At 46.4% G+C, this 24,958-nt stretch overlaps 2 protein-coding genes across 3 annotated transcripts in view; both read left to right on the plus strand.

Moving 5' to 3' along the window:
- Window positions 1-24,958, plus strand: part of LOC129472521 (neuroblastoma breakpoint family member 1-like) — a 705,345-nt gene that overhangs the window by 606,798 nt on the left and 73,589 nt on the right. The gene's annotated exons all lie outside the window — the stretch shown is intronic.
- Window positions 1-24,958, plus strand: part of FBXO42 (F-box protein 42) — a 124,321-nt gene that overhangs the window by 91,207 nt on the left and 8,156 nt on the right. For both annotated transcript variants that reach the window (XM_055262227.2, XM_055262226.2), the window contains exons 5-6: window positions 22,941-23,094; window positions 23,879-23,989. In XM_055262227.2, coding sequence (XP_055118202.1) covers window positions 22,941-23,094; window positions 23,879-23,989 — 265 coding nt within the window. The remainder of the gene's footprint in view (window positions 1-22,940; window positions 23,095-23,878; window positions 23,990-24,958) is intronic.

A 24,958-nucleotide genomic window follows, 5' to 3' on the forward strand; every position in this document is an offset into this window, starting at 1 on the left:
TCTAGGGAATCTGAAAGAAACAAAAAGAATCGAGACAAGAACTTTACATCCATTCAACAGGATTATTTTTGTAGTTGCATGTTCTGAGGACCCTGGTTGATACTTTCATGAAAATGAAATATTCGTAAGAATTCATCAAATGCTAGCCATTGTTCGTGTAAAGGCTAGAAGTTATAACATCAGGAAAAGCTATGGATTTTTATGTACACAAATTTTGATGACTAACATGTCCTTTTACCCAAAGTATCCTACTTGCTGCCACCTTGGGTCTCAGGGATAGGAAAGGTAGTTAGGGATCAAAGTGTGGCTGACAAGATCCTGCATAATCTTCCTTTCTCCCCACCTCTACCTTTGTGCATACTCTTGCTCCTTCAGCCAAGCCTTTACCTACTAGAGAGCTGCAGTGACCCACTGGGCACGGTGGCTCACGCCTGTAATCCCAGCACTTTGGGAGGCCAAGGCGGGTGGATCACTTGAGGTCAGGAGTTCGAAACCAGCCTGACTAACATGGTGAAACCCAGTCTCTACTTAAAATACAAAATTAGCCGAGCGTGGTGGTGCATGCCTGTAATCCCAGCTACTCGGGAGGCTGAGGCAGGAGAATCGCTTGAACCGGGGAGGTGGGAATTGTGTTGAGCCAAGATCATGCCATTGCACTCCAGCCTGGGTAACAAGAGCGAAACTCTGTCTCAAAAAAAAAGAGAGTTGCAGTGACCCTTATAGCTTGCGTCTCTGTGGACATCTGGCCAGACTTCATGCTGTTAGACATTAATCATTTCAGTCTACAGAGGACTTTTTTTTCTTTTTCTTTTTTTTTTTTTTTTTTTTTTTGAGACAGAGTCTTGCTCTGTCGCCCAGGCTGGAGTGCAGTGGCGCAATCTCGGCTCACTGCAAGCTCCGCCTCCCGGGTTCACGCCATTCTCCTGCCTCAGCCTCTCCGAGTAGCTGGGACTACAGGTGCCCGCCACCACACCCGGCTAATTTTTTGTATTTTTAGTAGAGATGGGGTTTCACTGTGGTCTCGATCTCCTGACCTCGTGATCCGCCCGCCTCGGCCTCCCAAAGTGCTGGGATTACAAGCGTGAGCCACCGCACCCGGCCTCTTTTTCTTTTTGGGACGGAGTCTTGCTCTGTCCCCTAGGCTGGAGTGCAGTGGCACAATCTTGGCTCACTGCAACCTCTGCCTCCCAGATTCACGCGATTCTCCTGCCTTAGCCTCTCGAGTAGCTGGGACTATGGGCATGCACCACTACGCCCAGCTAATTTTTGTATTGTTTCCTTTTTTTTTTTTTTTTTTTTGGTAGAAACGGGGTTTCACCATGTTGGCTAGGCTGGTCTCAAACTCCTGATCTCAGGCGATCCACCTGCCTCAGCCTCCCAGAGGGCTGAGATTACAAGTGTGAGCCACCGCGCCCAGCCTACAGAAGACTATTGAGCATCCAATGACTATGCTAGGTATGCAGGTATAGTACTAAGTAACAGGAGTTCCTAATCCTAAGAGGTTCTTCATCTAGCAGAAGAAAACCAAACACTTATGTGGTAAAGGAAGACGGCTATGGATAGCCATTGAAAAAAGGCTATGGATGGAGGTAAGAGCGTTTGATATGTTCATGGACTTACAAATAAGTTGGGTGTTCCTGAACCAGGATATGTGAGGGGAGAGTGGTACAAGTGGGTATTAGAAAGATAGTTAGGGGCCAGGCGCGGTGGCTCATGCGTGTAATCCCAGCACTTTGGGAAGCTGAGGCGGGCAGATCATCTGAGTTCAGGAGTTCGAGACCAGCCTGGCCAACATGGTGAAACCTCGTCTCTACTTAAAATACAAAAATTAGCCAGGTGTGGTGGTGGGTGCCTGTAATCCCAGCTACTTGGGAGGCTGAGGCAGGAGAATGGCTTGAACCTGGGAGGCGAAGGTTGCAGTGAACTGAGATCATGCCACTACACACTCCAGTCTGGGCAACAGAGCTAGATGCCAACACACACACACACACACACACACACACACACACACTCCAGCCTGGGCAACAGAGCTAGATGCCAACATACACACACACACACACACACACACACACACACACACGGTAGTTAGGGATCAAAGTATGGCCAAACAAGGTCCTGCACAATCATCCTGTCCCCTCATCTCTCTGGCCTCATTGCCTGCTGCATTTCTGCCCCTCACTGTATTTTAGCCTCACACCTGGGCCTGTGCTCTTGCTATTTCTGCCTGGAACACTCTTCCTGCATGTCCTTGTGACTCTCTCCTTTACCTGCTTCACAGGTCTTTATTCGTATGTCTCCCTCTGTGAGGCATTCCCTAACTACAGTTTGAAAGGACAACTTCCCTGACTCCTTTTCCTCTTGTTTTGTTTTTTTTTCCCCCCTCGGTACTTATCGCCATATAACACACTGTCTTTCTTCCCTTCAGCAAGCTATATGCTTCCTGGGGCTGAGGGCTTTTTGTCTGTTTTACTCACTGCTGACTCTAGTACCTGGCACATAGTAGTTGCTCAAAGAATGGAATTTTATAAGGCCGGGCGCTGTGGCTCACGCCTGTAATCCCAGCACTTTGGGAGGCCGAGGCGGGCGGATCACGAGGTCAGGAGATCGAGACCATCCTGGCTAACATGGTGAAACCCCGTCTCTACTAAAAATACAAAAAATTAGCCGGGCGAGGTGGCGGGCGCCTGTAGTCCCAGCTACTCGGGAGTCTGAGGCAGGAGAATGGCGTGAATCCGGGAGGTGGAGCTTGCAGTGAGCCGAGATCGTGCCACTGCACTCCAGCCTGGGCGACAGAGCCAGACTCCGTCTCAAAAAAAAAAAAAAAAAGAATGGAATTTTATACGTGTGTGTGTGTGTGTGTGTGTGTGTGTGTGTGTGTGTGTGTATCTCATGGTAAGTAAGGGATTTGGAATTTATCTTTTCTTTCTTTTTCTTTCTTTTCTTTTTTTTTTTTTTGTCTTTTTTTTTGTCTTTTTTTTTTGAGAGACAGAGTCTCTATATTGCTCAGGCTGGTCTTGAATTCCTGGCCTCAAGTAATCTTCCCACCTCAGCCTCACAAAGTGCTGGGATTACCGACGTGAGCCACTGCACCTGGCCTGGCCTTTATCTTGAAGGCTCTGGTGAATAAGTGAAGGATGATGAAAAGGGACATGATTATATTTATGAATTCATCCCCAATCTTCCTTTGGGAATTATTTTCTGGACAAATCCTAAGCACTTCAGCATCCAGTTGTTAGGCCTAATTAAATTGTTTTCTCCATTTACTGCTGCCTGACTCCATCTAGCAGAGACACTGGAAGTGATGGGACTTGCCATGGTTTGAACGTTTGTTCTCTCTGAAACGTGTTGAAAGTTAATCCCCAATATAGCGGTCTTGAGAGGTGGGGTCTTTAAGAGGTGTTTGGGTCATGAGAGCAGAATGGATTAATTCCTTCCTGGATTAATGGGTTAAACTGGGAGTGGGGAGTGGTGGCTTTATAAGAAGAGAAAGAGGCTAGGCGTGGTGGCTCACGCCTGTAATCCCAGCACTTTGAGGCCTTGGCAGGCTGATCACTTGAGCTCAGGAGTTCCAGATGAACCTAGGCAACATGATGAAACCCTGTCTGTACCAAAAATACAAAAAATTAGCCAGGTGTGGTTTGCATGTCTGTGGTCCCATCTACTTGGAGGGCTGATGTGGGAAGATCACTTGAGCCTGGGAGGCGGAGGTTGCAGTGAGATTGAGCCACTGCACTCCAGCTTGGGTGACAGAGTGAAACCCTCAAAAACAAAACAAAACAAAAAAAAAAACAAAACATAAAGAATAGGCCAGGCATGGTGGCTCATGCCTGTAATCCCAGCACTTTGGGAGGCCGAGGTGGGCAGATCACCCGAGATTGGGAGTTTGAGACCAGCCTGACCAACATGGAGAAACCTGTCTCTACTAAAAATACAAAATTAGCTGAGCATGGTGGCTCATGACTGTAATCCCAGCTACTCGGGAGGCTGAGGCAGGAAAATCGCTTGAATCCGGGAGGCGGAGGTTACAGTGAGCCGAGATCACCCCATTGCACTCCAGCCTGGGCAACAAGAGCGAAACTCTGTCTCAAATAAACAAAAATTTATGAGTAGCCAAGTGTGGTGGCACACGTATAATTCCAGCTACTCATGAGGCTGAGGCACGAGAATCGCTTGAATGGAGATCGTGCCACTGCACTCCGGCCTGGGGAACAGAGTGATACTCTGTCTTAAAAAAAAAAAAAGAAAAAAAAAAGGCTGGGTTCGGTGGTTTACACCTGTAATCTCAGCACTTTGGGAAGCCGAGGCAGGCAGATCACCCGAGGTCAAGAGTTTGAGACAAGCCTGGCCAGCATGACAAAACCTCATCTCTACTAAAAATATAGAAAATTAGGCGGGTGTGATATCATGTGCCTGTAGTCCCAGCTACTTAGGAGACTGAGGCAGGAGAATCTCTTGAACCTAGAGGCTGAAATTGCACCATTGCACTGCAGCCTGGGTGACAGAGAGACTCTTGTCAAAAAAAAAAAAAAAAAAAGCCAGGTACGGTGGCTCATGCCTGTAATCCCAGCACTTTGGAAGGCTGAGGTGGGTGGATTACGAGGTCAGGAGTTTGAGACCAGCCTGGCCAACATGGTGAAACACTCCTGTCTCTGCTAAAATAGAAAAATTAACCGGGCATGGTGGTACGTGTCTGTAATCCCAGCTACTCGGGATGCTGAGACCGGAGAATCCCGGGTTCAAGTGATTCTCCTGTCTCAGCCTCCTGAGTAGCTGGGATTACAGGCATGTGCCACCACACCCAGCTCATTTTGTTTTTGTTTGTTTGTTTTAGTAGAGACAGGGTTTCTCCATGTTGGTCAGGCTGATCTTGAACTCTCAACCTCAGGTCATCTGCCTGCCTCGACCTCCCAAAGTGCTGGGATTACAGGCGTGAGCTGTGCCCGGCCTATTTGTTCTTATTAAAGTGATGTGCTTTTGATTAAGAAGGAGTTAAGATGTTATTTAAGGGAATATTTTAAGTTATTATATTAGCTCCTCCCTGACCCATGGACTTATTCCTGGTTAACCTTCTTCATGAGGTGGTGGTTCTTCCTTGTTTCCTCTAGCCCTCTGCAGTCCTGTAACAACCTGGACCTGTGATGGTCTCAGGACATGTGAATGAAAGCAGAGCCAGTAGGTTCCCTTAAAAAAGGAAGAAATCCTTCCTGTTTATTTAGAAAGTTCAGACCCTGGGATTTTTCCAGAATACATGCTTTTCTTTTTTTTTTTTTTTTTCTTTTTTTTTTTGAGACGGAGTCTCGCTCTGTCGCCCAGGCTGGAGTGCAGTGGTGCAATCTCAGCTCACTGCAAGCTCCGCCTCCCGGGTTCACGCCATTCTCCTGCCTCAGCCTCTCTGAGTAGCTGGGACTACAGGCGCCCGCCACCACGCCGGGCTAATTTTTTTGTATTTTTAGTAGAGACGGGGTTTCACCGTGGTCTCGATCTCCTGACCTCGTGATCCTCCCGCCTCCCAAAGTGCTGGGATTACAAGCGTGAGCCACCGCGCCCGGCCCAGAATACATGCTTTTCTAAGGTGTATACACATTACCTCCTGCTAAAGAGAAGACTGGGAAGATTTGCATAGCACAGATCTAGGTAACTTTTGGTCCTCCCAGGGAGATAATAAGTAAGATTTTACCATATTTCAGTTTGGCTGACTCTCAGGGCTGACTAGGATTTTTCTGTTTTGACACCAGGCCAGAAACTTTATGACTGGTAACATTGTTTTCACTTCTTAAAGTCCCTACTTGAAAGAGTACCCCCCATGCCCCCCACCCCCATTAGAACTGCAATTAACAAATTATCAGATTAAACTGAGACTTTGGACCTCCTCTCCTCCCTCAGAAATTGAATCAAAAGATTACTTGAAATGGTAACAAGGAACTATTACTGGCTTTTGTGTTGTTAATTTTTAGCTGATAAGTGCTGCCCTATTCATCAAGTGGTCTTTCATATGGTTTTGTTAAGAAGTGAAAACAATGCCAATAGAGAATTTCCTTTAGTTCATGCCTGTGGCATAGTTAGACAAGATCTAAAAGTTTCTCATGCCCATTACAAAAGTTCCTGTTATTTGGATATTTCATAAATGACCCATAGAATGATGTTTTTAAAGATGTGGATATAGTTGTAATAATAGTGTATACCCTGAATCCTGAGATCCAGACAAGTTTTGTCTAATAACAGTGAATGTTGATGTCAATCGGTAACTTTTCTGGCCTTTTTACAATTGAGGAGTAAAATAGGAAGAAAAAAATGGAGTGGGTAGAGGGGGAGACCCAAAGAAATGTTTGGCTTTAACCCCACCCAAAGGTTGGCTGATGCCTCTAGGGTATGTTATGATTAGCTGGAGCCAACCCTGATCTCAGCTCATGAGAGATCTGTAACCATTTGGCTTCCAGGGAAGGCTTCAATTCAGCAAATATTTTCATAAGAAATAGTCCCTGTCTTCTAGGATAGTATAGTCTTATTGGGGAGAATCTAAATGGATAATTTCAACACCCCTGATTGGAACTGCAATTAAAGAGCACTCCTGGGTAGAACCAAGTCTTAGGAAGCAGGAGTTTAGAGGTTCTATAACTTTGTATTTACTTCCTATTTCTTTCTTTAAAGCATTATGTACTTGTATCTTCATAGGCATTTATATAAATGCAATGACTTGTAATTATTATTGGCCACATTGATGTTAAGTTGGAAATATTTTTATTACCAGAAGAGAAACTAGTATCTGTTCCAGATAGAACCCCCTTGGTCCTTGGGCTGCAGTATTTTGGAGACCATTCCGAATAGTTGTCTTCAGGGTGTTTATGGTCAAGACAGACTTTATACTCATGAATTCTGAAGTGTTTTTCTCAATTATCCTTTTATCCCTCCCTCCTCAAACCACAGAACCATGAAACATGCTTTTGTTGTTCCCCTTATGAAGTATTGCCTGTAAAATCAAAATAGTTTTGAGTAAGCAGTTAAATTATAACTCCAGCAGTTTTTCTTTAAGGAATCTGTTTCCTTCTAAGTTATATGTGCCAGGCTATCCTCTAGTGCCCTCTAGGTTTTCTGATTATGATGCCAATACGGCATTCTGAGAAATATCTGTCCAAATTATCCTGATCTCTGAGCTCCTGCTGTCGAGGTCAATCACTTCACACAATACCATGATGACAGCTTTACCAAGCCAGATGCTTAGTCAGAGCTTTCCAAGACCCAGCTTTGGTTTTATCAGCAGAATCCATCCTTCCCACCCCCCATACACACACCAGTTTGAGGCCCCACACTACCGCAAAACAAAACAAAAAACACAGCATCTGTGAGGTAGGGTTTTAGTTAATTGGTCTATCTGGCATTACTTTGCCCTCAAGGCCAGTTTTGTGTGTGAAGGACTGGTATACTGCCAATGGAGCTGGAGTTGCAAGTGAATGCTTTATATTGGACCCACCCTGAGAAAGCGAGTCTGCACAGAGTGGTTAAGATGGGGAGACTTAACCTATCTTAAGGTGGGAGGTCAAGCCATCCTCCCGCCTCAGTCTCCTGAGTAGCTGGGGACTACATGCCACTGTGCCTGGCTGTTAGCAAACTTACTTTAGCATTCCTCGTTTCCTCAAATTCTCCTTAAGACCTGAACCTCATACTTTATTCATCCAATTATTCTTTACTGTTCCTTTTGGCAGGTAACTATAAATAATTTTTTTTTTTTTTAAGACAGAGTTTCGCTCTTGTTGCCCAGGCTGGAGTGCAGTGGCACAATCTCGGCTCACCGCAACCTCCACCTCCCGGGTTCAACCATTCTCCTGCCCCAGCCTCCCGAGTAGCTAGGATTACAGGCATGTGCCCGGCTAATTTTGTATTTTTAGTAGAGACGGGGTTTCTCCACGTTGGTTAAGCCGGTCTCGAACTCCCGACCTCAGGTGATCTGCCTGGCTCAGCCTCCCAAAGTGCTGGGATTACAGTCGTGAGCAACTGCACCCAGCCGGGTTCTTTATATTCATACGCAGAGTATATGCACAGAAAATAAGTCTGGAGAGGTTCAGTGTTAAGAAAAATCATCCAGAACTTGGAAATAAGGCAGAAGGATGGCTAGATACCCTTTCATTGTCCTATTGGAGCATCATCTAACAGGCTCACCCAAGGATTATTAAACTCTCTAGGACATGGTTCTCAAAGTCTGCTCCCCAAACCATCAGCATCACTTAAGAACTTGTTAGAAATGCCACTTCTCAGGCCCCACCCAAGACCTACTAAATAGGAAACTCACAGGTGAGGCCCAGCAATCTGTTTTAACAAGTCCTTCAGCTGCTTCTGATACAGCTAGTTTGAGAACTACCCTAGAGCAATGTACCTTTTTTTGACTTAGTATTTATTATTAGTTAGGGCTTAGGCTTTGTGAAGTTACATGTTAATTGTAGATTTTTGCCTGTAAAAGTTACAGATCATTTCTGTCAAATAGGAGAGATTAACCCAAAGGTTACAGTTTTACTGTCCTATAGATGTTAACTAGTTTTGTCCTTAACTTAGCAAACTTCTTTAAGAAATGGGGGTTTGCTGTATACTGCCTAGGCTAGACTGCAACTCTTGGGCTCCAGTGATCCTCCCATCCCAGCCTCCCAAATAGCTAGGACCACAGGCACATACCATCATGCCTAGCTAATTTTTAAATATTTTGTAGAGACAGGATCTCACTGTGTTGCCCAAGCTGGTCTGGAACTCCTGGCTTCAAGCCATCCTCCCACCTCAGTCTCCTGAGTAGCTGGGGACTACAGGTGCATGCCACTGTGCCTGGCTGTTAGCAAACTTATTTTAGCATGGCTCTTTTCCTCAAATTCTCCTTTGAATTAGCATTACTTCCTGCTTGCTCCGTTATTAATAAGTTAAATATATCCTAACACATGTTTACTCTATATATGTATGAAAGACATGTTTCTATTTTTTTTAAAAAAACTATACTTTGAAAACAGCAATGAAAATAGCCATTTTCCATGGGGTAGAAAGGGTTCTGACTTTTTCTTTTAAAAGTTCTACCTTGTTTATTTTATTTGAAAGTGTTTTAAGCACTTTCATTTTCTTAAAGAAATAAAAATAAATAAGTCAGTTTCTCCCCAAAAGTCTGAAGTGTGTAAGACTAGAGTAACAGTTCTATTTGTTGAGAATGTAAGTGATATTGAGAAAATGGTAGGATTATATACCTGCTTCTCATCTTGTGACATTTGGCTATTATTGCCTAAGACACCTGTACTCAGAGCCAACTGTGTAGTATGCAGATCAGGGACCAAAAGGCTTTGTGAGCCATATAGAGCTCCTTTAGGAAGCCTTGAAATGTCTTTTTTTTTTTTTTAAATACGGACTCATCTGAACCTTAACTTCCAAGGACAAGGGATTAACTCTTCTTTCATTAAATAACCCTTTAGGTTGGATTTCTTGATTACTCAGAACATGGAATTTGCCTTTTTTTTTTTTCTTTTTTAGTTTTCAGGAGGCGCCTAGAACAGTGTCTGGCTCAGTGTAAGCATTATGCATTAGCTTCAACTACCATTATTCATCTGTAAAATGAGGCTAGTAATAATACCTGCATTTTAAGGTTATAATGATTAAATTAGATAATAAATATAAAATTTGTAGCACTCAGTAGTTAGTACATAATAGGCCATCAAACAGTATTATTTATAACACCTTAACAATAAACTAATACTAAAAAATGATAATAGCATGGGGATATAAAAATATTTTTTAGGCCAGGTGCGGTAGCTCACGTCTGTAATCCCAGCACTTTGGGGGGCCAAGACGGGCGGACCACCTGAGGTTGGGAGTTTGAGACCAGCCTGACCAATATGGAGAAACCCCATCTTTACTAAAAATACAAAATTAGCCACTTGGTGGTGCATGCCTGTAATCCCAGCTACTCGGGAGGCTGAGGCAGGAGAATCCGTTGAAACCGGGAGGCAGAGGCTGCGGTGAGCCGAGATCACGCCATTTCACTCCAGCCTGGGCAACGAGAGCGAAACTCCGTCTCAAAAAATATATACATATATTTTTAAATCATGCATAAAATACAGGCATCCCCAATTAAAACAAGTGATTGTTTTTATCTTGTTATCAAATAGTTGAGCTGCCCTATTTGGTTCTGGGTTCTGTGTAAATAGAAACTACAATTGTGGGAAAGTGGCATAGAAATCAAACTAGGATTTGGAACTGCTTCACTATTTAACCAGCTTCTTTGCAAAGGTAAACAAGAATGCCGTGTAATTCTACCACTTTCACATGTGAAATTTTCTTCTGATTTCATAGGAACCTTGGGAAACAGCTGAACCGATTAGCAGTTTTAGGGAATGTTAGTTCTGTTTTATAGGATGTCTCTCTGATTATCCAGTTTGCCACAGCTGCCTTTTGGGCTTATGCCTTGTTTTGAAATTTGTTCCATTGATCATATGTGCTGTGCGATTTAGGAGGCCTTTGATGTGTTTGGAGAATGAAGCCCATGAGGATGACTCCTGGCTCTAGGGGAAGAGGCTCAAGTAACATGTTCATCTACACTTGATGTGGGCACATTTGGTCCTGTCGTGCTTGATGGGAACTCAATGGGAATGACACCCTTCCTTTCTTCACTTTTGTGCAGTAATGGTACTTAGACTGAATTTAGAAGCCCAGTGGCTTCATTATTTTGAAGGCAGGCCAAGAAATGTCCTAATGAGTATAAAACCTTCATTTTATAAGTGTTCTTGCAGGAGGAGTATTTATTTCATCATATGTCACCATAGTGGTTATGTGCCTTTTAAAGTATCGAATGTCAGCTATTCCAAGAGTACTCCATGTTGTTCAAGATTTCCAGTTACTCAGGTGCTAGTGTGGCAGATATGTGTGTTTTAATAAAAATGTATTAAACCTATGTGCTATAACTGTAGCTGCTGTTTGGAATGAATTACATGCACATGGGGCAGTTCTTCAAAGTCAGGACTTGACATTTTTTTTTTTTTAATTAATTTTTTTTGCATACAAAAACATTTTCTAAAAATACATACAAACAAAAAGATGCGTATCAAACATATTAGGAAGGTTGCACATGGGAAGTCGGGGAATAGAAATGGGGGTGGGAGTTAAAATAAATGAGAGAGGGACTTTATATGGATCAGTGACAATAACTCAATCCTCTATTTGACAAAGAAGAGGGAGAAGGAAGAGGAAGAAAAAGAAAGTGGGATACAGGATCAGAAAGGGAGGAAAATAGAAAAAATTAGAGTATGACTCCAGGGTAGACCTGTTTTGTTGTCACTGAGTTGGTTGGTTGGTTTGTCTGTTGTATTCTTCATGTTTCGCCAAGTTGGCCAGACTGGTCTCGAACTCCTAGCCCAAAGTGATCAACCCGCCTCGCCCCCCAGAGTGCCGGGACCACAGGCGTGAGCCACCACGTCCAGCCCCCACATTGCTTCTGGCCTCCGTGGTAGACCTCCCAGACGGAGCGGCCAGGCAGAGGAGCTCCTCACTTCTACCCAGACACGGGGCGGCCGGGCAGAGGGGCTCCTCACTTCCCAGACGGGGCGGCCAGGCAGAGACGCTCCTCCCTTCTTCCCAGACGATAGGTGACCGGGCAGAGGCGCTTCTCACTTCCCAGACGATGGGTGGTCGGGCAGAGGCGCTCCCCACTTCCCAGACGATGGGTGGCCGGGCAGAGGCGCTCCTCACTTCCCAGACGATGGGCGGCCGGGCAGAGGCGCTCCTCACCTCCCAGACGATGGGTGGCCGGGCAGAGGCACTCCTCACTTCCCAGATGGGGCGCCGGGCAGAGGCGCTCCTCACTTTCCAGACGATGGGTGGCCGGGCAGAGGCGCTCCTCACCTCCCAGACGATGGGTGGCCGGGCAGAGGCGCTCCTCACCTCCCAGACGATGGGTGGCCGGGCAGAGGCGCTCCTCACCTCCCGGACGGGGCGGCCGGGCAGAGGCGCTCCTCACTTCCCGGACGGGGCGGCCGGGCAGAGGCGCTCCTCACTTCTTCCCGGACGGGGCGGCCGGGCAGAGGCGCTCCTCACTTCTTCCCGGACGGGGCGGCCGGGCAGAGGCGCTCCTCACTTCTTCCCGGACGGGGCGGCCGGGCAGAGGCGCTCCTCACTTCTTCCCGGACGGGGCGGCCGGGCAGAGGCGCTCCTCATTTCTTCCCGGACGGGGCGGCCGGGCAGAGGCGCTCCTCACTTCCCAGACGGGGCGCCCGGGCAGAGGCGCTCCTCACTTCTTCCCGGACGGGCCGGCCGGGCAGAGGCGCTCCTCACTTCTTCCCGGACGGGGCGGCCGGGCAGAGGCGCTCCTCACTTCTTCCCGGACGGGGCGGCCGGGCAGAGGCGCTCCTCACTTCTTCCCGGACGGGGCGGCCGGGCAGAGGCGCTCCTCACTTCTTCCCGGACGGGGCGGCCGGGCAGAGGCGCTCCTCACTTCTTCCCGGACGGGGCGGCCGGGCAGAGGCGCTCCTCACTTCTTCCCGGACGGGGTGGCCGGGCAGAGGCGCTGCTCACTTCCCAGACGGGGCGGCCGGGCAGAGGCGCTGCTCACTTCCCAGACGAGGCGGCCGGGCAGAGGCGCTCCTCACTTCCCAGACAGTGGGTGGCCGGGCAGAGGCGCTTCTCACTTCCCAGACGATGGGTAGCCGGGCAGAGGCGCTCCTCACTTCTTCCCGGATGGGGCGGCCGGGCAGAGGCGCTCCTCACTTCTTCCCGGACGGGGCGGCCGGGCAGAGGCGCTCCTCACTTCCTCCCGGACGGGGCGGCCGGGCAGAGGCGCTCCTCACTTCTTCCCGGACGGGGCGGCCGGGCAGAGGCGCTCCTCACTTCTTCCCGGACGGGGCGGCCGGGCAGAGGCGCTCCTCACTTCTTCCCGGACGGGGCGGCCGGGCAGAGGCCCTCCTCACTTCTTCCCGGACGGGGCGGCCGGGCAGAGGCGCTCCTCACTTCTTCCCGGACGGGGCGGCCGGGCAGAGGCGCTCCTCACCTCCCAGACGATGGGAGGCCGGGCAGAGGCGCTCCTCACTTCCCAGACGATGGGTGGCCGGGCAGAGGCGCTCCTCACTTCCCAGACGGGGCGGCCGGGCACAGGCGCTCCTCACTTCCCAGACAGGGTGGCCGGGCAGAGGCGCTCCTCACTTCCCAGACGGGGCGGCTGGGCAGAGGCGCTCCTCACTTCCCAGACGTGGCGGCCGGGCAGAGGTGCTCCTCACCTCCCAGACGGGGCGGCCGGGCAGAGGCGCTCCCCACCTTCCAGATGGGGCGGCGGCCGGGCAGGGGCTGCAATCCCAGCACCCTGGCAGGCCAAGGCAGGTGGCCGGGGGGTAGAGGCTGCCGCGAGGCCAGACCACGCCACCGCACTCCAGCCCGGGCAACACCGAGCACTGGGTGAGCGAGACTCCGTTTGTAGTCGTAGTACCTCGGGAGGCTGAGGCGGGCAGAGCACTCGGCGTCAGGAGGTGGCGACCAGCGTGGCCAAGATGGCGAACGCGTGCCTGCATCCAAAGGAACCGCTGGCAGTCCCAGGCAGTCGGCGGCGCGGGCAGCAGCAAGCCGAGTAGATTGTAGCCAAGATGGCGAACGCGTGCCTGCATCCAAAGGAGAAAAGGCAGGCAGCGGTGGCGGGTGCTGGCAGTCCCAGGCAAAGAAAGAAAGAAAGAAAGAAAGAAAGAAAGAAAGAAAGAAAGAAAGAAAGAAAGAAAGAAAGAAAGAAAGAAAGAAAGAAAGAAAGAAAGAAAGAAAGAAAGAAAGAAAGAAAGAAAGAAAGAAAGAAAGAAAGAAAGAAAGAAAGAAAGAAAGAAAGAAAGAAAGAAAGAAAGAAAGAAAGAAAGAAAGAAAGAAAGAAAGAAAGAAAGAAAGAAAGAAAGAAAGAAAGAAAGAAAGAAAGAAAGAAAGAAAGAAAGAAAGAAAGAAAGAAAGAAAGAAAGAAAGAAAGAAAGAAAGAAAGAAAGAAAGAAAGAAAGAAAGAAAGAAAGAAAGAAAGAAAGAAAGAAAGAAAGAAAGAAAGAAAGAAAGAAAGAAAGAAAGAAAGAAAGAAAGAAAGAAAGAAAGAAAGAAAGAAAGAAAGAAAGAAAGAAAGAAAGAAGAAAGAAAGAAAGAAAGAAAGAAGAAAGAAAGAGAAAGAAAGAGAAAGAAAGAGAAAGAAAGAAAGAAAGAAAGAAAGAAAGAAAGAAAGAAAAGAAAGAGACGGGAGGGAGGGAGGGAGGGAGGGAGGGAAGGAAGGAAGGAAGGACGGACTTGACATTTTATCTATGGCTACTCCATATAAAAATTATTGTTGGCCTGGCGTGGTGGCTCATGCCTGTAATCCCTGCACTTTGGGAGGCCGAGGCAGGTGGATCACCTGAGGCCAGGAGTTCGAGACCAGCCTGGCCAACATGGTGAAACTTCATCTCTACTAATAATACAAAAATTAGCCAAGCGTGGTGGCACACACCTCTAATCCCAGCTACTCGGGAGGCTGAGCCAGGAGAATCGCTTGAACCTGGGAGGTAGAAGTTGCAGTAAACCACGATCGTGCCATTGCACTCCAGCCTGGGCGAAAAGAGTGAAACTCTGCCAAAAAAAAAAAAAAAAAAAGAAAGTTATTGTTAATAATGTATGGCTGTGGGTTTTTTGTTTTGTTTTGTTTTGTTTTTGAGACGGAGTCTTGCTCTGTCGCCCAGGCTGGAGTGCAGTGGCGCTCTCTCGACTCACTGCAAGCTCCGCCTCCCGGGTTCACGCCATTCTCCTGCCTTAGCCTCCCGAGTAGCTGAGACTACAGGCACTTGCCACCACACCCGGCTAATTTTTTTGTATTTTTAGTAGAGACGAGGCTTCACCAGATTAGCCAGGATGGTCTCGATCTCCTGACCTTGTGATCCGCCCACCTCAGCCTCCCAAAGTGCTGGGATTACAGGCTTGAGCCACTGCGCCCGGTGGCCATGGGGTTTTTTTTTTTTTTTTTTTTTTTTGGGGGAGGGGGGGTTTCGTTTTTTTGTGTTTTTTCCTTGAGACGGAGTTTCGCTCTTGTTGTCCAGGCTGGAGTGCAATGGTGCGATCTTGGCTCACTGCAACCTCTGCCTCCCGGGTTCAAACGTTTCTCCTGCCTCAGCCTCCCAAGAACCTGGGATTACAGGTGTGCACCACCATGCCCGGCTAATTTTTTGTATTTTTAGTAGAGACGGGGCTTCACCATGTTGGTCAGGCTGGTCTCGAACTCCTGACCTCAGGTGATCCACCTGCCTCGGCCTCCCAAAGTGCTAGATAGGTGTGAGCCACTACGCCTGGCCAGCCATATGTTTTTAAAGAAAGTTTATGGGTACTCTTTTTTTTTTTTCTGATGGAGTCTCGCTCTGCCACCCAGGCTGGAATGCAGTGGCATGATCTTGGCTCAGTGCAAGCTCTGCTTTCCGGGTTCACGCCATTCTCCTGCCTCAGCCTCCTGAGTAGCTGGAACTACAAGGCACCCGCCACCACACCCAAGCTAATTTTTTGTATTTTTCACCATGTTAGCCAGGTGGTCTCGATCTCCTGACCTCGTGATCCGCCCGCCTCAGCCTCCCAAAGTGCTGGGATTACAGGCGTGAGCCACCACGCCTGGCTTAGGCACTCTCTAAATGGCTTGCTTTTCCTGGAACTTAAAAAAAAAATGAATAAAGTTATATAATTTGAATATGGCTTTTCTTGTTTTTCTTGAAATTCTAGTAGAGACTTATTGTTTGTTTTCCAGAACTCCACTTTGGCTAAAGAGAATGTTATTCTTTGATATAGAAATTACCAAAGTTGTGGCTTACTCCTATAATCCTAGCACTTTGGGAGGCCGAGGCAGGCAGATTGCTTGAGTCCAGGAGTTTGAGATGAGCCTACACAACGTGGTGAAATGCTGTCTCTACTAAAATCACAAAAAAATAGCCTGCCGTGGTGGCACATGCCTGTAGTCCCAGCTACTTGGGAGGCTGAGGTGTGAGAATCACCTGAGCTCGAGAAGTTGGAGTTGCAGTGAGCTGAGATCGATCACGCCACTGCACTCTAGACTCTAGCCTGGGCAACCGGAGTGAGACCCTGTCTCAAAAAGAAAAAGAAATTGCCAAAATTCCTGGATCGCCGTAATCTCTGACCTCACCATGTGTACTGGTGCACGGTCTGGGCTCACTGCAACCTCCACCTTCCAGGTTCAAGTGATTCTTGAACCTGGGACCACAGGCACATGCCACCACACCTGGCTAATTTTTGTATTTTTAGTAGAGACATGGTTTTGCCATGTTGCCCAGGCTGGTTTCAAACGCCTGGCCTCAAGTGATCCACCTGCCTTGACCTCCCAAAGTGCTAGGATTACAGACTTGAGCCACCACACCCCACCTCATCTCACCATAAATTCATATGATTTATAGATTTTGCTTTAAGATCATCGAGAGGGGGCCGGGCGCTGTGGCTCACGCCTGTAATCCCAGCACTTTGGGAGGCCGAGGCGGGTGGATCACGAGGTCAGGAGATCGAGACCATCCTGGCTAACACGGTGAAACCCCATCTCTACTAAAAATACAAAACATTAGCCGGGCCTGGTGGTGGGCGTCTGTAGTCCTAGCCACTCGGGAGGCTGAGGCAGGAGAACGGCCCCGGGAGGCGGAGTTTGCAGTGAGCCGAGATTGTGCCACTGCACTCCAGCCTGGGCGACAGAGCAACACTCCGTCTCAAAAAAAAAAAAAAAAAAAAAAAATCATTGAGAGAGAATTAAGGACCATCTGCTTTAAACAAATTCAAAGTATGAAATATGAGCCAGGCATTTTGATATACTCCTGTAGTCCCAGCTACTCAGGAGGCTGAGGCAAGAGGATTGCTTGAGCTCAGGAGTTAAAGACCAGACTGGGCAGCATAGCAAGACCCCATCTCAAAATATATATACATATACACACACATATATGTGAAATATGTAGATTTTTAGAAATAATGGAAGTAGGAGTTCTTTATAAAGGCTTCACAATATCAATTCTTAGAGTAGCAATAATTTAAAAGTATCCAATTTACAATAAATATGCCAAATATTATATGGGCACTCAGGGTCACATAAAATTTGATAAACCTGGGCCGGGCACGGTGGCTCACGCCTGTAATCCCAGCACTTTGGGAGGCCAAGGCGGGTGGATAGTGAGGTCAGGAGATCGAGACCATCCTAACACAGTGAAACCCTGCCTCTACTAAAAATACAACAACAAAAAAAATTAGCTTGAGCGTGGTGGGGGGTGCCTGTAGTCCCAGCTACTTGGGAGGCTGAGGCAGGAGAATCCCTTGAACCTGGGAGGCGGAGCTTGCAGTGAGCCGAGATCATGCCACTGCACTCCAGCCTGGGCAACAGAGTGAGACGCGTCTCAAAAAGAAAAAATTGATATACCTGTATCCTTGACTTCTGGTTGCTGAACTCACTGTATAAAAGCTGTATGTTGATCTCTGCCCCCTCATTTGTTCTTGTATGTTAAGTTTTTTTCCAGTTCACCCACAAATTGAGGTGGGGGTATACAATTGATTTAACTTTCCCCTACTTAGTTGAGATAATTAAGATGCTGAAATTAAGTTGAGGTATTTAAGATGCTCCTACTCTTTGTGACATAAAACAGGCTGTGGAGATAAATTCTAGATGGAGGAGTTCTCCTACTTCGTGGGATAAAAAGTAGAGGGAAAGATTTTGCCTTCCTAAAAGGTCAAGATATCTGAGGCATCGTTTTGGAAAGCCCTTACCTAAGATAGTCCTAGGGGATCTCTTATATTGATTTATCATTATCACTGGCCTCAGCTTACCTTTCCCTGGAGAGTTCAGAGAATAAGTAAATGGTCCTATATTAGAGGTGGAGTGTGTCCCAGAGCCTTGTAGAGAAAAAGAGGTTCTAAGAATAGCCTTCTGTTTAATTTACTTCTCTCTGACTAGGTCTTTGGCTTTACCGGATTAAGATTTAAGAAAGAACTTCTTCAGCTTTGAAACACTAGACCTTTTAAGGCATCAGACTTGTTTGTGGCAACTATTCAGAAGGAATGTATCTGTATGCATGAAGTGCAGCATGATATATTCTGACTTTAAAGCTCATTCTTTTAAGGTGAGGTGGCTCATGCCTGTAATTCCAGTACTTTGGGAGGTGGCAGAGGTGGGAGAATCACTTGAGGCCAGGAGTTTAAGACCAGTCTGGGCAACATAGAGAGACCCCCATCTCTACCAAAAAAAAAAAATTAGCTGGATGTAGTGGCCTGTGACAATAGTCTTAGCTGCTTAGGAGGCTGAGGTAGAAAGATCCCTTGCACCCAGGAGGTCAGAAGTGCAGTGAGCCATGATCAATCACACCACTGCACTCCATTCTGGGTGCCAGAGTGAGACCTGGTCTCAAAAAAAAAATTAAAAATTAAAATCTGGAATAAATGGATTAGAATCCTGGCTCTTCACTTATTAGTTCTATGACCTTGGACAAGTTATTTAAAGAGTTGTGCCCTCAGGTTTCTTATCTGTAAAATAGGAATAAAACTAGGAATTTTAGAAGGATTAAATTAATTAATACATGCAAAGCACTTAAAAAGCTGCATAGTAATTGGGCCAGGCGTGGTGGCTCACACCTGTAATCCTAGCACTTTGGGAGGCCGAGGCCAGTGGATTGCCTGAGCTCAAGAGTTTGAGACCAGCCTGGGCAACACGGTGAAACCCCGTCTCTACTAAAATACAAAAAATTAGCCGGGCGCGGCAGTATGCGCCTCTAATCCCAGCTACTTGGGAGGCTGAGACAGGAGAATTGTTTGAACCTGGGAGGCAGAGGTTGCAGAGAGCCGAGATCATGCCATTACACTCCAGCCTGGGTGACAGAGCGAGATTCTATTTCAAAAAAAAAAAAAAAAAGGCTGCATAGTACATAATAGATGTAGATGCTCAATAAATATTAGTCATTACCATCAGTAGCAGTAGTAAGAGTTAGAGTAACAATAATTGTCATTTCTCTTGGAGTTAAGTTATTCATCTATCCCTGCTACTTTCCCATAATCCCCAAACATAGGCACACTGCTACTTTCCCATAATCCCCAAACACAGGCACACTGTTGACATGTCAAGTTAAAACCTTTTTGTAAAATACCGCTATTCAATAGAACTTTCTGCAATGATAGAAATGTCCTACATCTGTGCTCTTCAGTTTGATAACCATGGGCAACATGTGGCCAATGGTGACTTTGTTGGGCAGTACAGATCTAAAGTGTAGTCTTTCCTCTAGTTTCATTATGTATGCTATGTTTTATGAATACTTTTAAAAATTCTATGAATATGTCCCACCTTAAAAGGTATATATTCTTTCTTTCTTTCTTTTTTTTTTTTGAGACAGAGTCTTGCTCTTTCACCCAGGCCAGCGTGTAGTGGCTCAGTCTCGGCTCACTGCAACCGCCGCCTCCTAGTTTCAAGCAATTCTTGTGCCTCAGCCTCCTAAGTAGCTGGAATTACAGGCGTGGGCTACCATGCCTGGCTAATTTTTTAATATTTTTAGTAGAGACAGGATCTCACCATGTTGGCCAGACTGGTCTCAAACTCCTGACCTTAAGTGATCTGCCTGCCTTGGCCTCCCAAAGTGCTGGGATTACAGGTGTGAGCCACTGCGCCTGGCAAGAGGTATATATTCTTATACTGCATTTATAATTTCTTTAAGCCCAGTATCTCAAATCCAAATCCACATTGTAGTCTAGAGAGTTTACATTACTACTTTGCTGAAGCCTGTGATGTGTTTATTTGTTTTTTCTTTTTTCTAACTGTTTCATAGTACTGATGATTTCCAAGTTACAGGCAAGAACTTGGAAGCTTTGTCTGGTATTTCATAAATTAAATTATTTTAGGGCAATAGTTGTGTTTTAACTGGACCATTATATTACTTAGGCTTTCTAATTGGGCTAGGAGATAGATCCCCCTGGGGAGGTAAACGTTTTTGACCAGGAACAGTAAGGCTGTATGAAAGACAACAGCCTCCTTAGTCACTATTCTTATGGGATTTGAGGGTAGAGAATACCTCAGCACTTCAGATTGATGTGATAACTCTTCCTAGAGAAGATTTCTGGCTGGGTGAGGTGGGTAGTGCCTATAATCCCAGCACTTTGGGAGGCTGAGGCGGGAGGATCACTTGAGGCCAGGAGTTCATGGCCAGCGTGAGCAACATAGCAAGACCTCATCACAACAAAAAAATTTTAAAAATTAGCTGGATTGGCCGGGCGCGGTGGCTCACGCTTGTAATCCCAGCACTTTGGGAGGCCGAGGCGGGCGGATCACGAGGTCAGGAGATCGAGACCACGGTGAAACCCCGTCTCTACTAAAAATACAAAAAAAATTAGCCGGGCGTGGTGGCGGGCGCCTGTAGTCCCAGCTACTCGGAGAGGCTGAGGCACGAGAATGGCGTGAACCCGGGAGGCGGAGCTTGCAGTGAGCCGAGATCGCGCCACTGCACTCCAGCCTGGGCGACAGAGCAAGACTCCGTCTCAAGAAAGAAAAAAAAAAAAAAAAAAAAAAAATTAGCTGGATATGGTATTACATGCCTGTAGTCTCTGTTCCTCGAGAGGCTGAGGCAAGAGGATTGCTTCAGCCTGAGGAAGTCGAGGCTGCAGTGAGCCATGATTGCATCACTGCACTCTAGCTTGGGTGACAAAGCTAGACCTTGTCTCAAGATTAATAAATAAAGACTCATTTCTACAGTCAGATCCTGTGGTCTGGATTAGTGTTGGTTTTATTTAGGAAAGTATTCAAAATAGTTGACACAGGCACAGTGGCTCACACCTGTAATCCTAACACTTTGAAAGGCCAAGGCGGCAGGATTGCTTGAACCCAGGAGTTCGAGACCAGCCTGGGCAATGCAGGGAGACCCCATCACTACAAAATTTAAAAATTAGTCGGGCATGGTGGTGCTTGCCTGTATTCCTAGCTATTTGGGAGGTTAAAGTGGGAGGATCCCTTGAGCCCAGGAGGTCGAGACTGCAGTGAGCCGTAATTGTGCCACTGCACTCCAGCCTGGGCAACAGCAAGACCGTGTCTCAAAAAAAAAAAAAAGGAAAAAGAAATGAAAAATAGCTGATGCCACATGGTGTTCTTTTTTTTTTTGAGACGGAGTCTTGCTCTGTCTCCCAGGCGGGAGTGCAATGGCGCGATCTCGGCTCACTGCAAGCTCCGCCTCCCGGGTTCATGCCATTCTCCTGCCTCAGCCTCCCGAGTAGCTGGGACTACAGGTGCCCGCCAACACGTCCGGCTAATTTTTTGTATTTTTAGTAGAGATGGGGTTTCACTGTGTTAGCCAGGATGGTCTTGATCTCCTGACCTCGTGATCCGCCCGCCTCGGCCTCCCAAAGTGCTAGGATTACAGGCTTGAGCCACCGCGCCCGGCCAACACATGGTGTTCTTAGATGCTCACCCTGTATTCTTCAGGACTGATGCCTTCTCAGTAAATCGTATTGTTTCCCTAAGTGAGATCACAAGAAAGACAGTCCTCTGCTCTACCTTCTCAACCTGAGACTTTGTAAGTGACACCATTAAAGCAATCTGAGCAGGGCTTTTCAAACAGTGTTCCCGTAACGTGCTACTGAAAGAGGAAGCAAAGCTCTCCACCTAGATTGGAGCATCTCCACTGCTGTCAGGTTAATGTAGTGTTGGGATTTCTTCTGCTTAAGATATCCTTTGAAAAATGAGTCCTGCAGCTTTAACCAAAAAGAAAAAAAGATTTTTTTAAAAAAGTATTCTCGGCCAGGCATGGTGGCTCACGCCTGTAATCCCAGCACTTTGGGAGGCCAAGGCGGGTAGATCACCTGAGGTCAGGAGTTTGAGACCAGCCTGGCCAACATGGTGAAACCCCGTCTCAACTAAAAATGCAACAATTAGCTGGGCATGATGGCAGATGCCTGTAATCCCAGTCACTCAGGAGACTAAGGCAGGAAAATCACTTGAACCCAGGAGGCGGAGGTTGCGGTGAGCCTAGATCGCATCATTGTACTTCAGCCTGGGTGACAAAGCGAGACTCCGTCTCCAAAGAAAAAAAGTATTCTGGTATTTATTGACACCTGGATATTGGGACAAGTTACTTTGGTCTTGAGGAAACTAAAGGTGACATGTAGAGTGAGGGATGGGGAGAAATAGCAATTGTTATTCAAAGACAATAGATTTTGAAAAATTATGCTCCTGTAAGACATTTGTTATCTCTAAAGTTTTGCAGCATAAGCCAAACTTTGTTTTTTTCAGAATTTGGTCAGTGTAGCCCAGAGGTCCAGTCTAGATGGTGTTTGGTGTAAGACTCATGGTTTCGTTGGAATTGCTTCACACCAATCCTTGAAAGTCTGCCCCATTTGTGCTAGGCTAAGGCTGTCTAGTTATGTGAAGCCCATAGCTAGGGGCCTAGAGGTCCCTATGTTAAAATTTGACTCACAGGACAAATAAGAACAGCATCCTGCCTCCTTTTCTTACCTGTGTTTTGTAACGAGTTACTTTTAAGTTGCATCCAGACATCCAGCCTCTATGTATACTTCTGCCTGGTCCTCTACATTCTTTCTTTTCTTCGTGACCTCTGTTAAGTTTGTTAAAGGGATGGGAAGGGGTGCTCATTTGTTGAGCACTTTCTATGTGCCAGGCATTATGTTAGGTGCTTTGAATATACTATTTAATACTCAAAACAGCCTTATGAGATAGGTACTCTCATCCCTAATTTTAGGTGAGCAAATTATAAACATGAGAGAGCCTAAGTAACTTTCTTCTAACTCATATTTCTCTGTTAATAATAAAAGACGTGTGAATTAGTGATGATTTTCTCTCAGACTCAAACCCAGTTTTCTTTCCACCTTTCCTCTACGCTTTGTAGTATTAGTTCCCCTTTTGTTACCCTTCCAGGGAAAGGTGATCTATGGGTAGCCTAACTACGGATTGTTGTGAGATCCTGAATGCTAACCATGGTGTTACTGACTTTCCCTAGGGTCCTATCCTTCCCCCAAAGCTGGAGCAACTCTGGTCGTGTACAAGGACTTGCTAGTGCTGTTTGGTGGCTGGACTCGGCCAAGCCCTTATCCCCTACACCAGCCAGAGAGATTCTTTGATGAAATACACACTTACTCACCCTCTAAAAATTGGTAAGTCAAAAAGATAAACTCTTTAAATCTGGAAGAAAAGGCCTTAAATCAGTGGATTCTTTGTTTTTTTGTGTCAAGAGTCCCTTTGAGAATTAGATGGAAAGCTGTGGACTCTTTTCCCAAGAGGGGAAAAATGTACATATACACAGATTTTACCAACAGTTTCAGAGAGTTGACAGTACTCCCTTAGAACCCTGCATTTAGAACCCTTATTCTAAAGAGAAAAAATAGAAGAGATTTATTCCTCTTTCAAGAAAAATGAATGAGCCAGTTGAAGAACAGCGAGCTCTTCAGCTTTGGCTGCTAACACTCCAGGAGTGTTGTGGATCCAGATGATTCCTTACTCTTAACTGTGTCTCCAAGACTTACTCTGAATTGTTTTTCAAACATGTATTTCTTAATGACAGCAACTGCTGTTTCTTGTAATGGAATACTTAGTACATGGCACTTGTTAGCTGTTACTGATCAGGACCATAGGGAGAGGTAGCAGGTGGCAGGTGGTGCTCTGTCAGCAAACCAGGCCAAAGAAGCCATGATCTTGTCTCTTGTCATCGTTTTCTCATCTCTCTCCCTCCAGACCATTTACGTTCAGAACTTGAAAGAAGATAACTTTAAGCAAACTTGTAGGAAAGGCATAAATACATTATGCCATTCTCTACTTATTATCCCAACAAATCTCTGCTGAAGGTGATAGGATTATCATTTTAAATGGATGCCTACTTACTATTTTTACATAAAGTGTGTGGTGCTGACTTCTTGGCTTCCTCCTGTCTTTTTCCATTAGGTGGAACTGCATTGTGACAACCCATGGGCCACCTCCCATGGCTGGCCACTCCTCCTGTGTGATAGATGATAAAATGATTGTCTTTGGTGGCTCTTTAGGATCCCGGCAAATGTAAGTACATTTGGTTTGCTCCATATGAGCCTGAAGGTAAATACTCCTGGGAATAACAGGTTTAAAAGTGAATTAGGGACCAGGTGCCTAATTCACACCTGTAATCCCAGCATTTTGGGAGGCCAAGGTGGGTGGATCACCTGAGGTCAGGAGTTCATGACCAGCATGGGCAAACATGGCGAAGCCCCATCTCTACTAAAAATACAAAAATTAGACAGGCATGGTGGCATACACCTGTAGTCCCAGTTACTCGGGAGACTAAGGCAGGAGAATCGCTTGAACCTGGGAAGTGGCGATTGCAGTGAGCCAAGATCGTGCCATTGCATTCCAGCCTGGGCAACAGATTGAGACTCTTAAGAAAAAAAAAAAAAAAAAGTAAATTAGGGTCAGTATTCCTGAGCATGGCTCTAATTAATCCAATTAGTTATCTCATCCTAGTATTCTGTTCTTTAATCCCTTAATCGCAGACCAGTAAGTTGAAAAATTTGCTCTATAAAATCATAGTTACATAGAATCTCTTTGACACATGGTTCTATTCAGTAGGATCAAATTCTGATGGAACCTCCACCTTGCCTGCTGTGCTGTGCCTGCAGAAGGCCAACTTTTTGAGAAACAAAGTGCTTTTACTTATTCTACTTTATTACCCAGCTCTTGCCCTTTTGGGCTTTAGAGGAGAAGGGGGGAGATTGACAGGACAAGTGGAAATGGTAGGCCCTCCAAATGTGATGGGTTGGTTGAGCCACATGTAAAGGGCATGAAAAGAAAGAAAGAGGGAAAGAAAAGAAAAAAACAAATGGGATGAGTTGTGGATTGGGTAGGAGCAGGAAAACTGTGTCAGGCATGACACTTCTGTGAGGTCATTGTCCCTACCTCCTGTCCTGTCCACTTCTGGCCATACTGGACAGCTCAAGCCATAATCAGGAGCCAGAGCATTCCATCTGTATCCCTGTCTGATTCAGCGGTAGCAGC

This window comes from Symphalangus syndactylus, chromosome 22 (assembly GCF_028878055.3).
Source record: "Symphalangus syndactylus isolate Jambi chromosome 22, NHGRI_mSymSyn1-v2.1_pri, whole genome shotgun sequence".
Taxonomy (NCBI): domain Eukaryota; kingdom Metazoa; phylum Chordata; class Mammalia; order Primates; family Hylobatidae; genus Symphalangus; species Symphalangus syndactylus.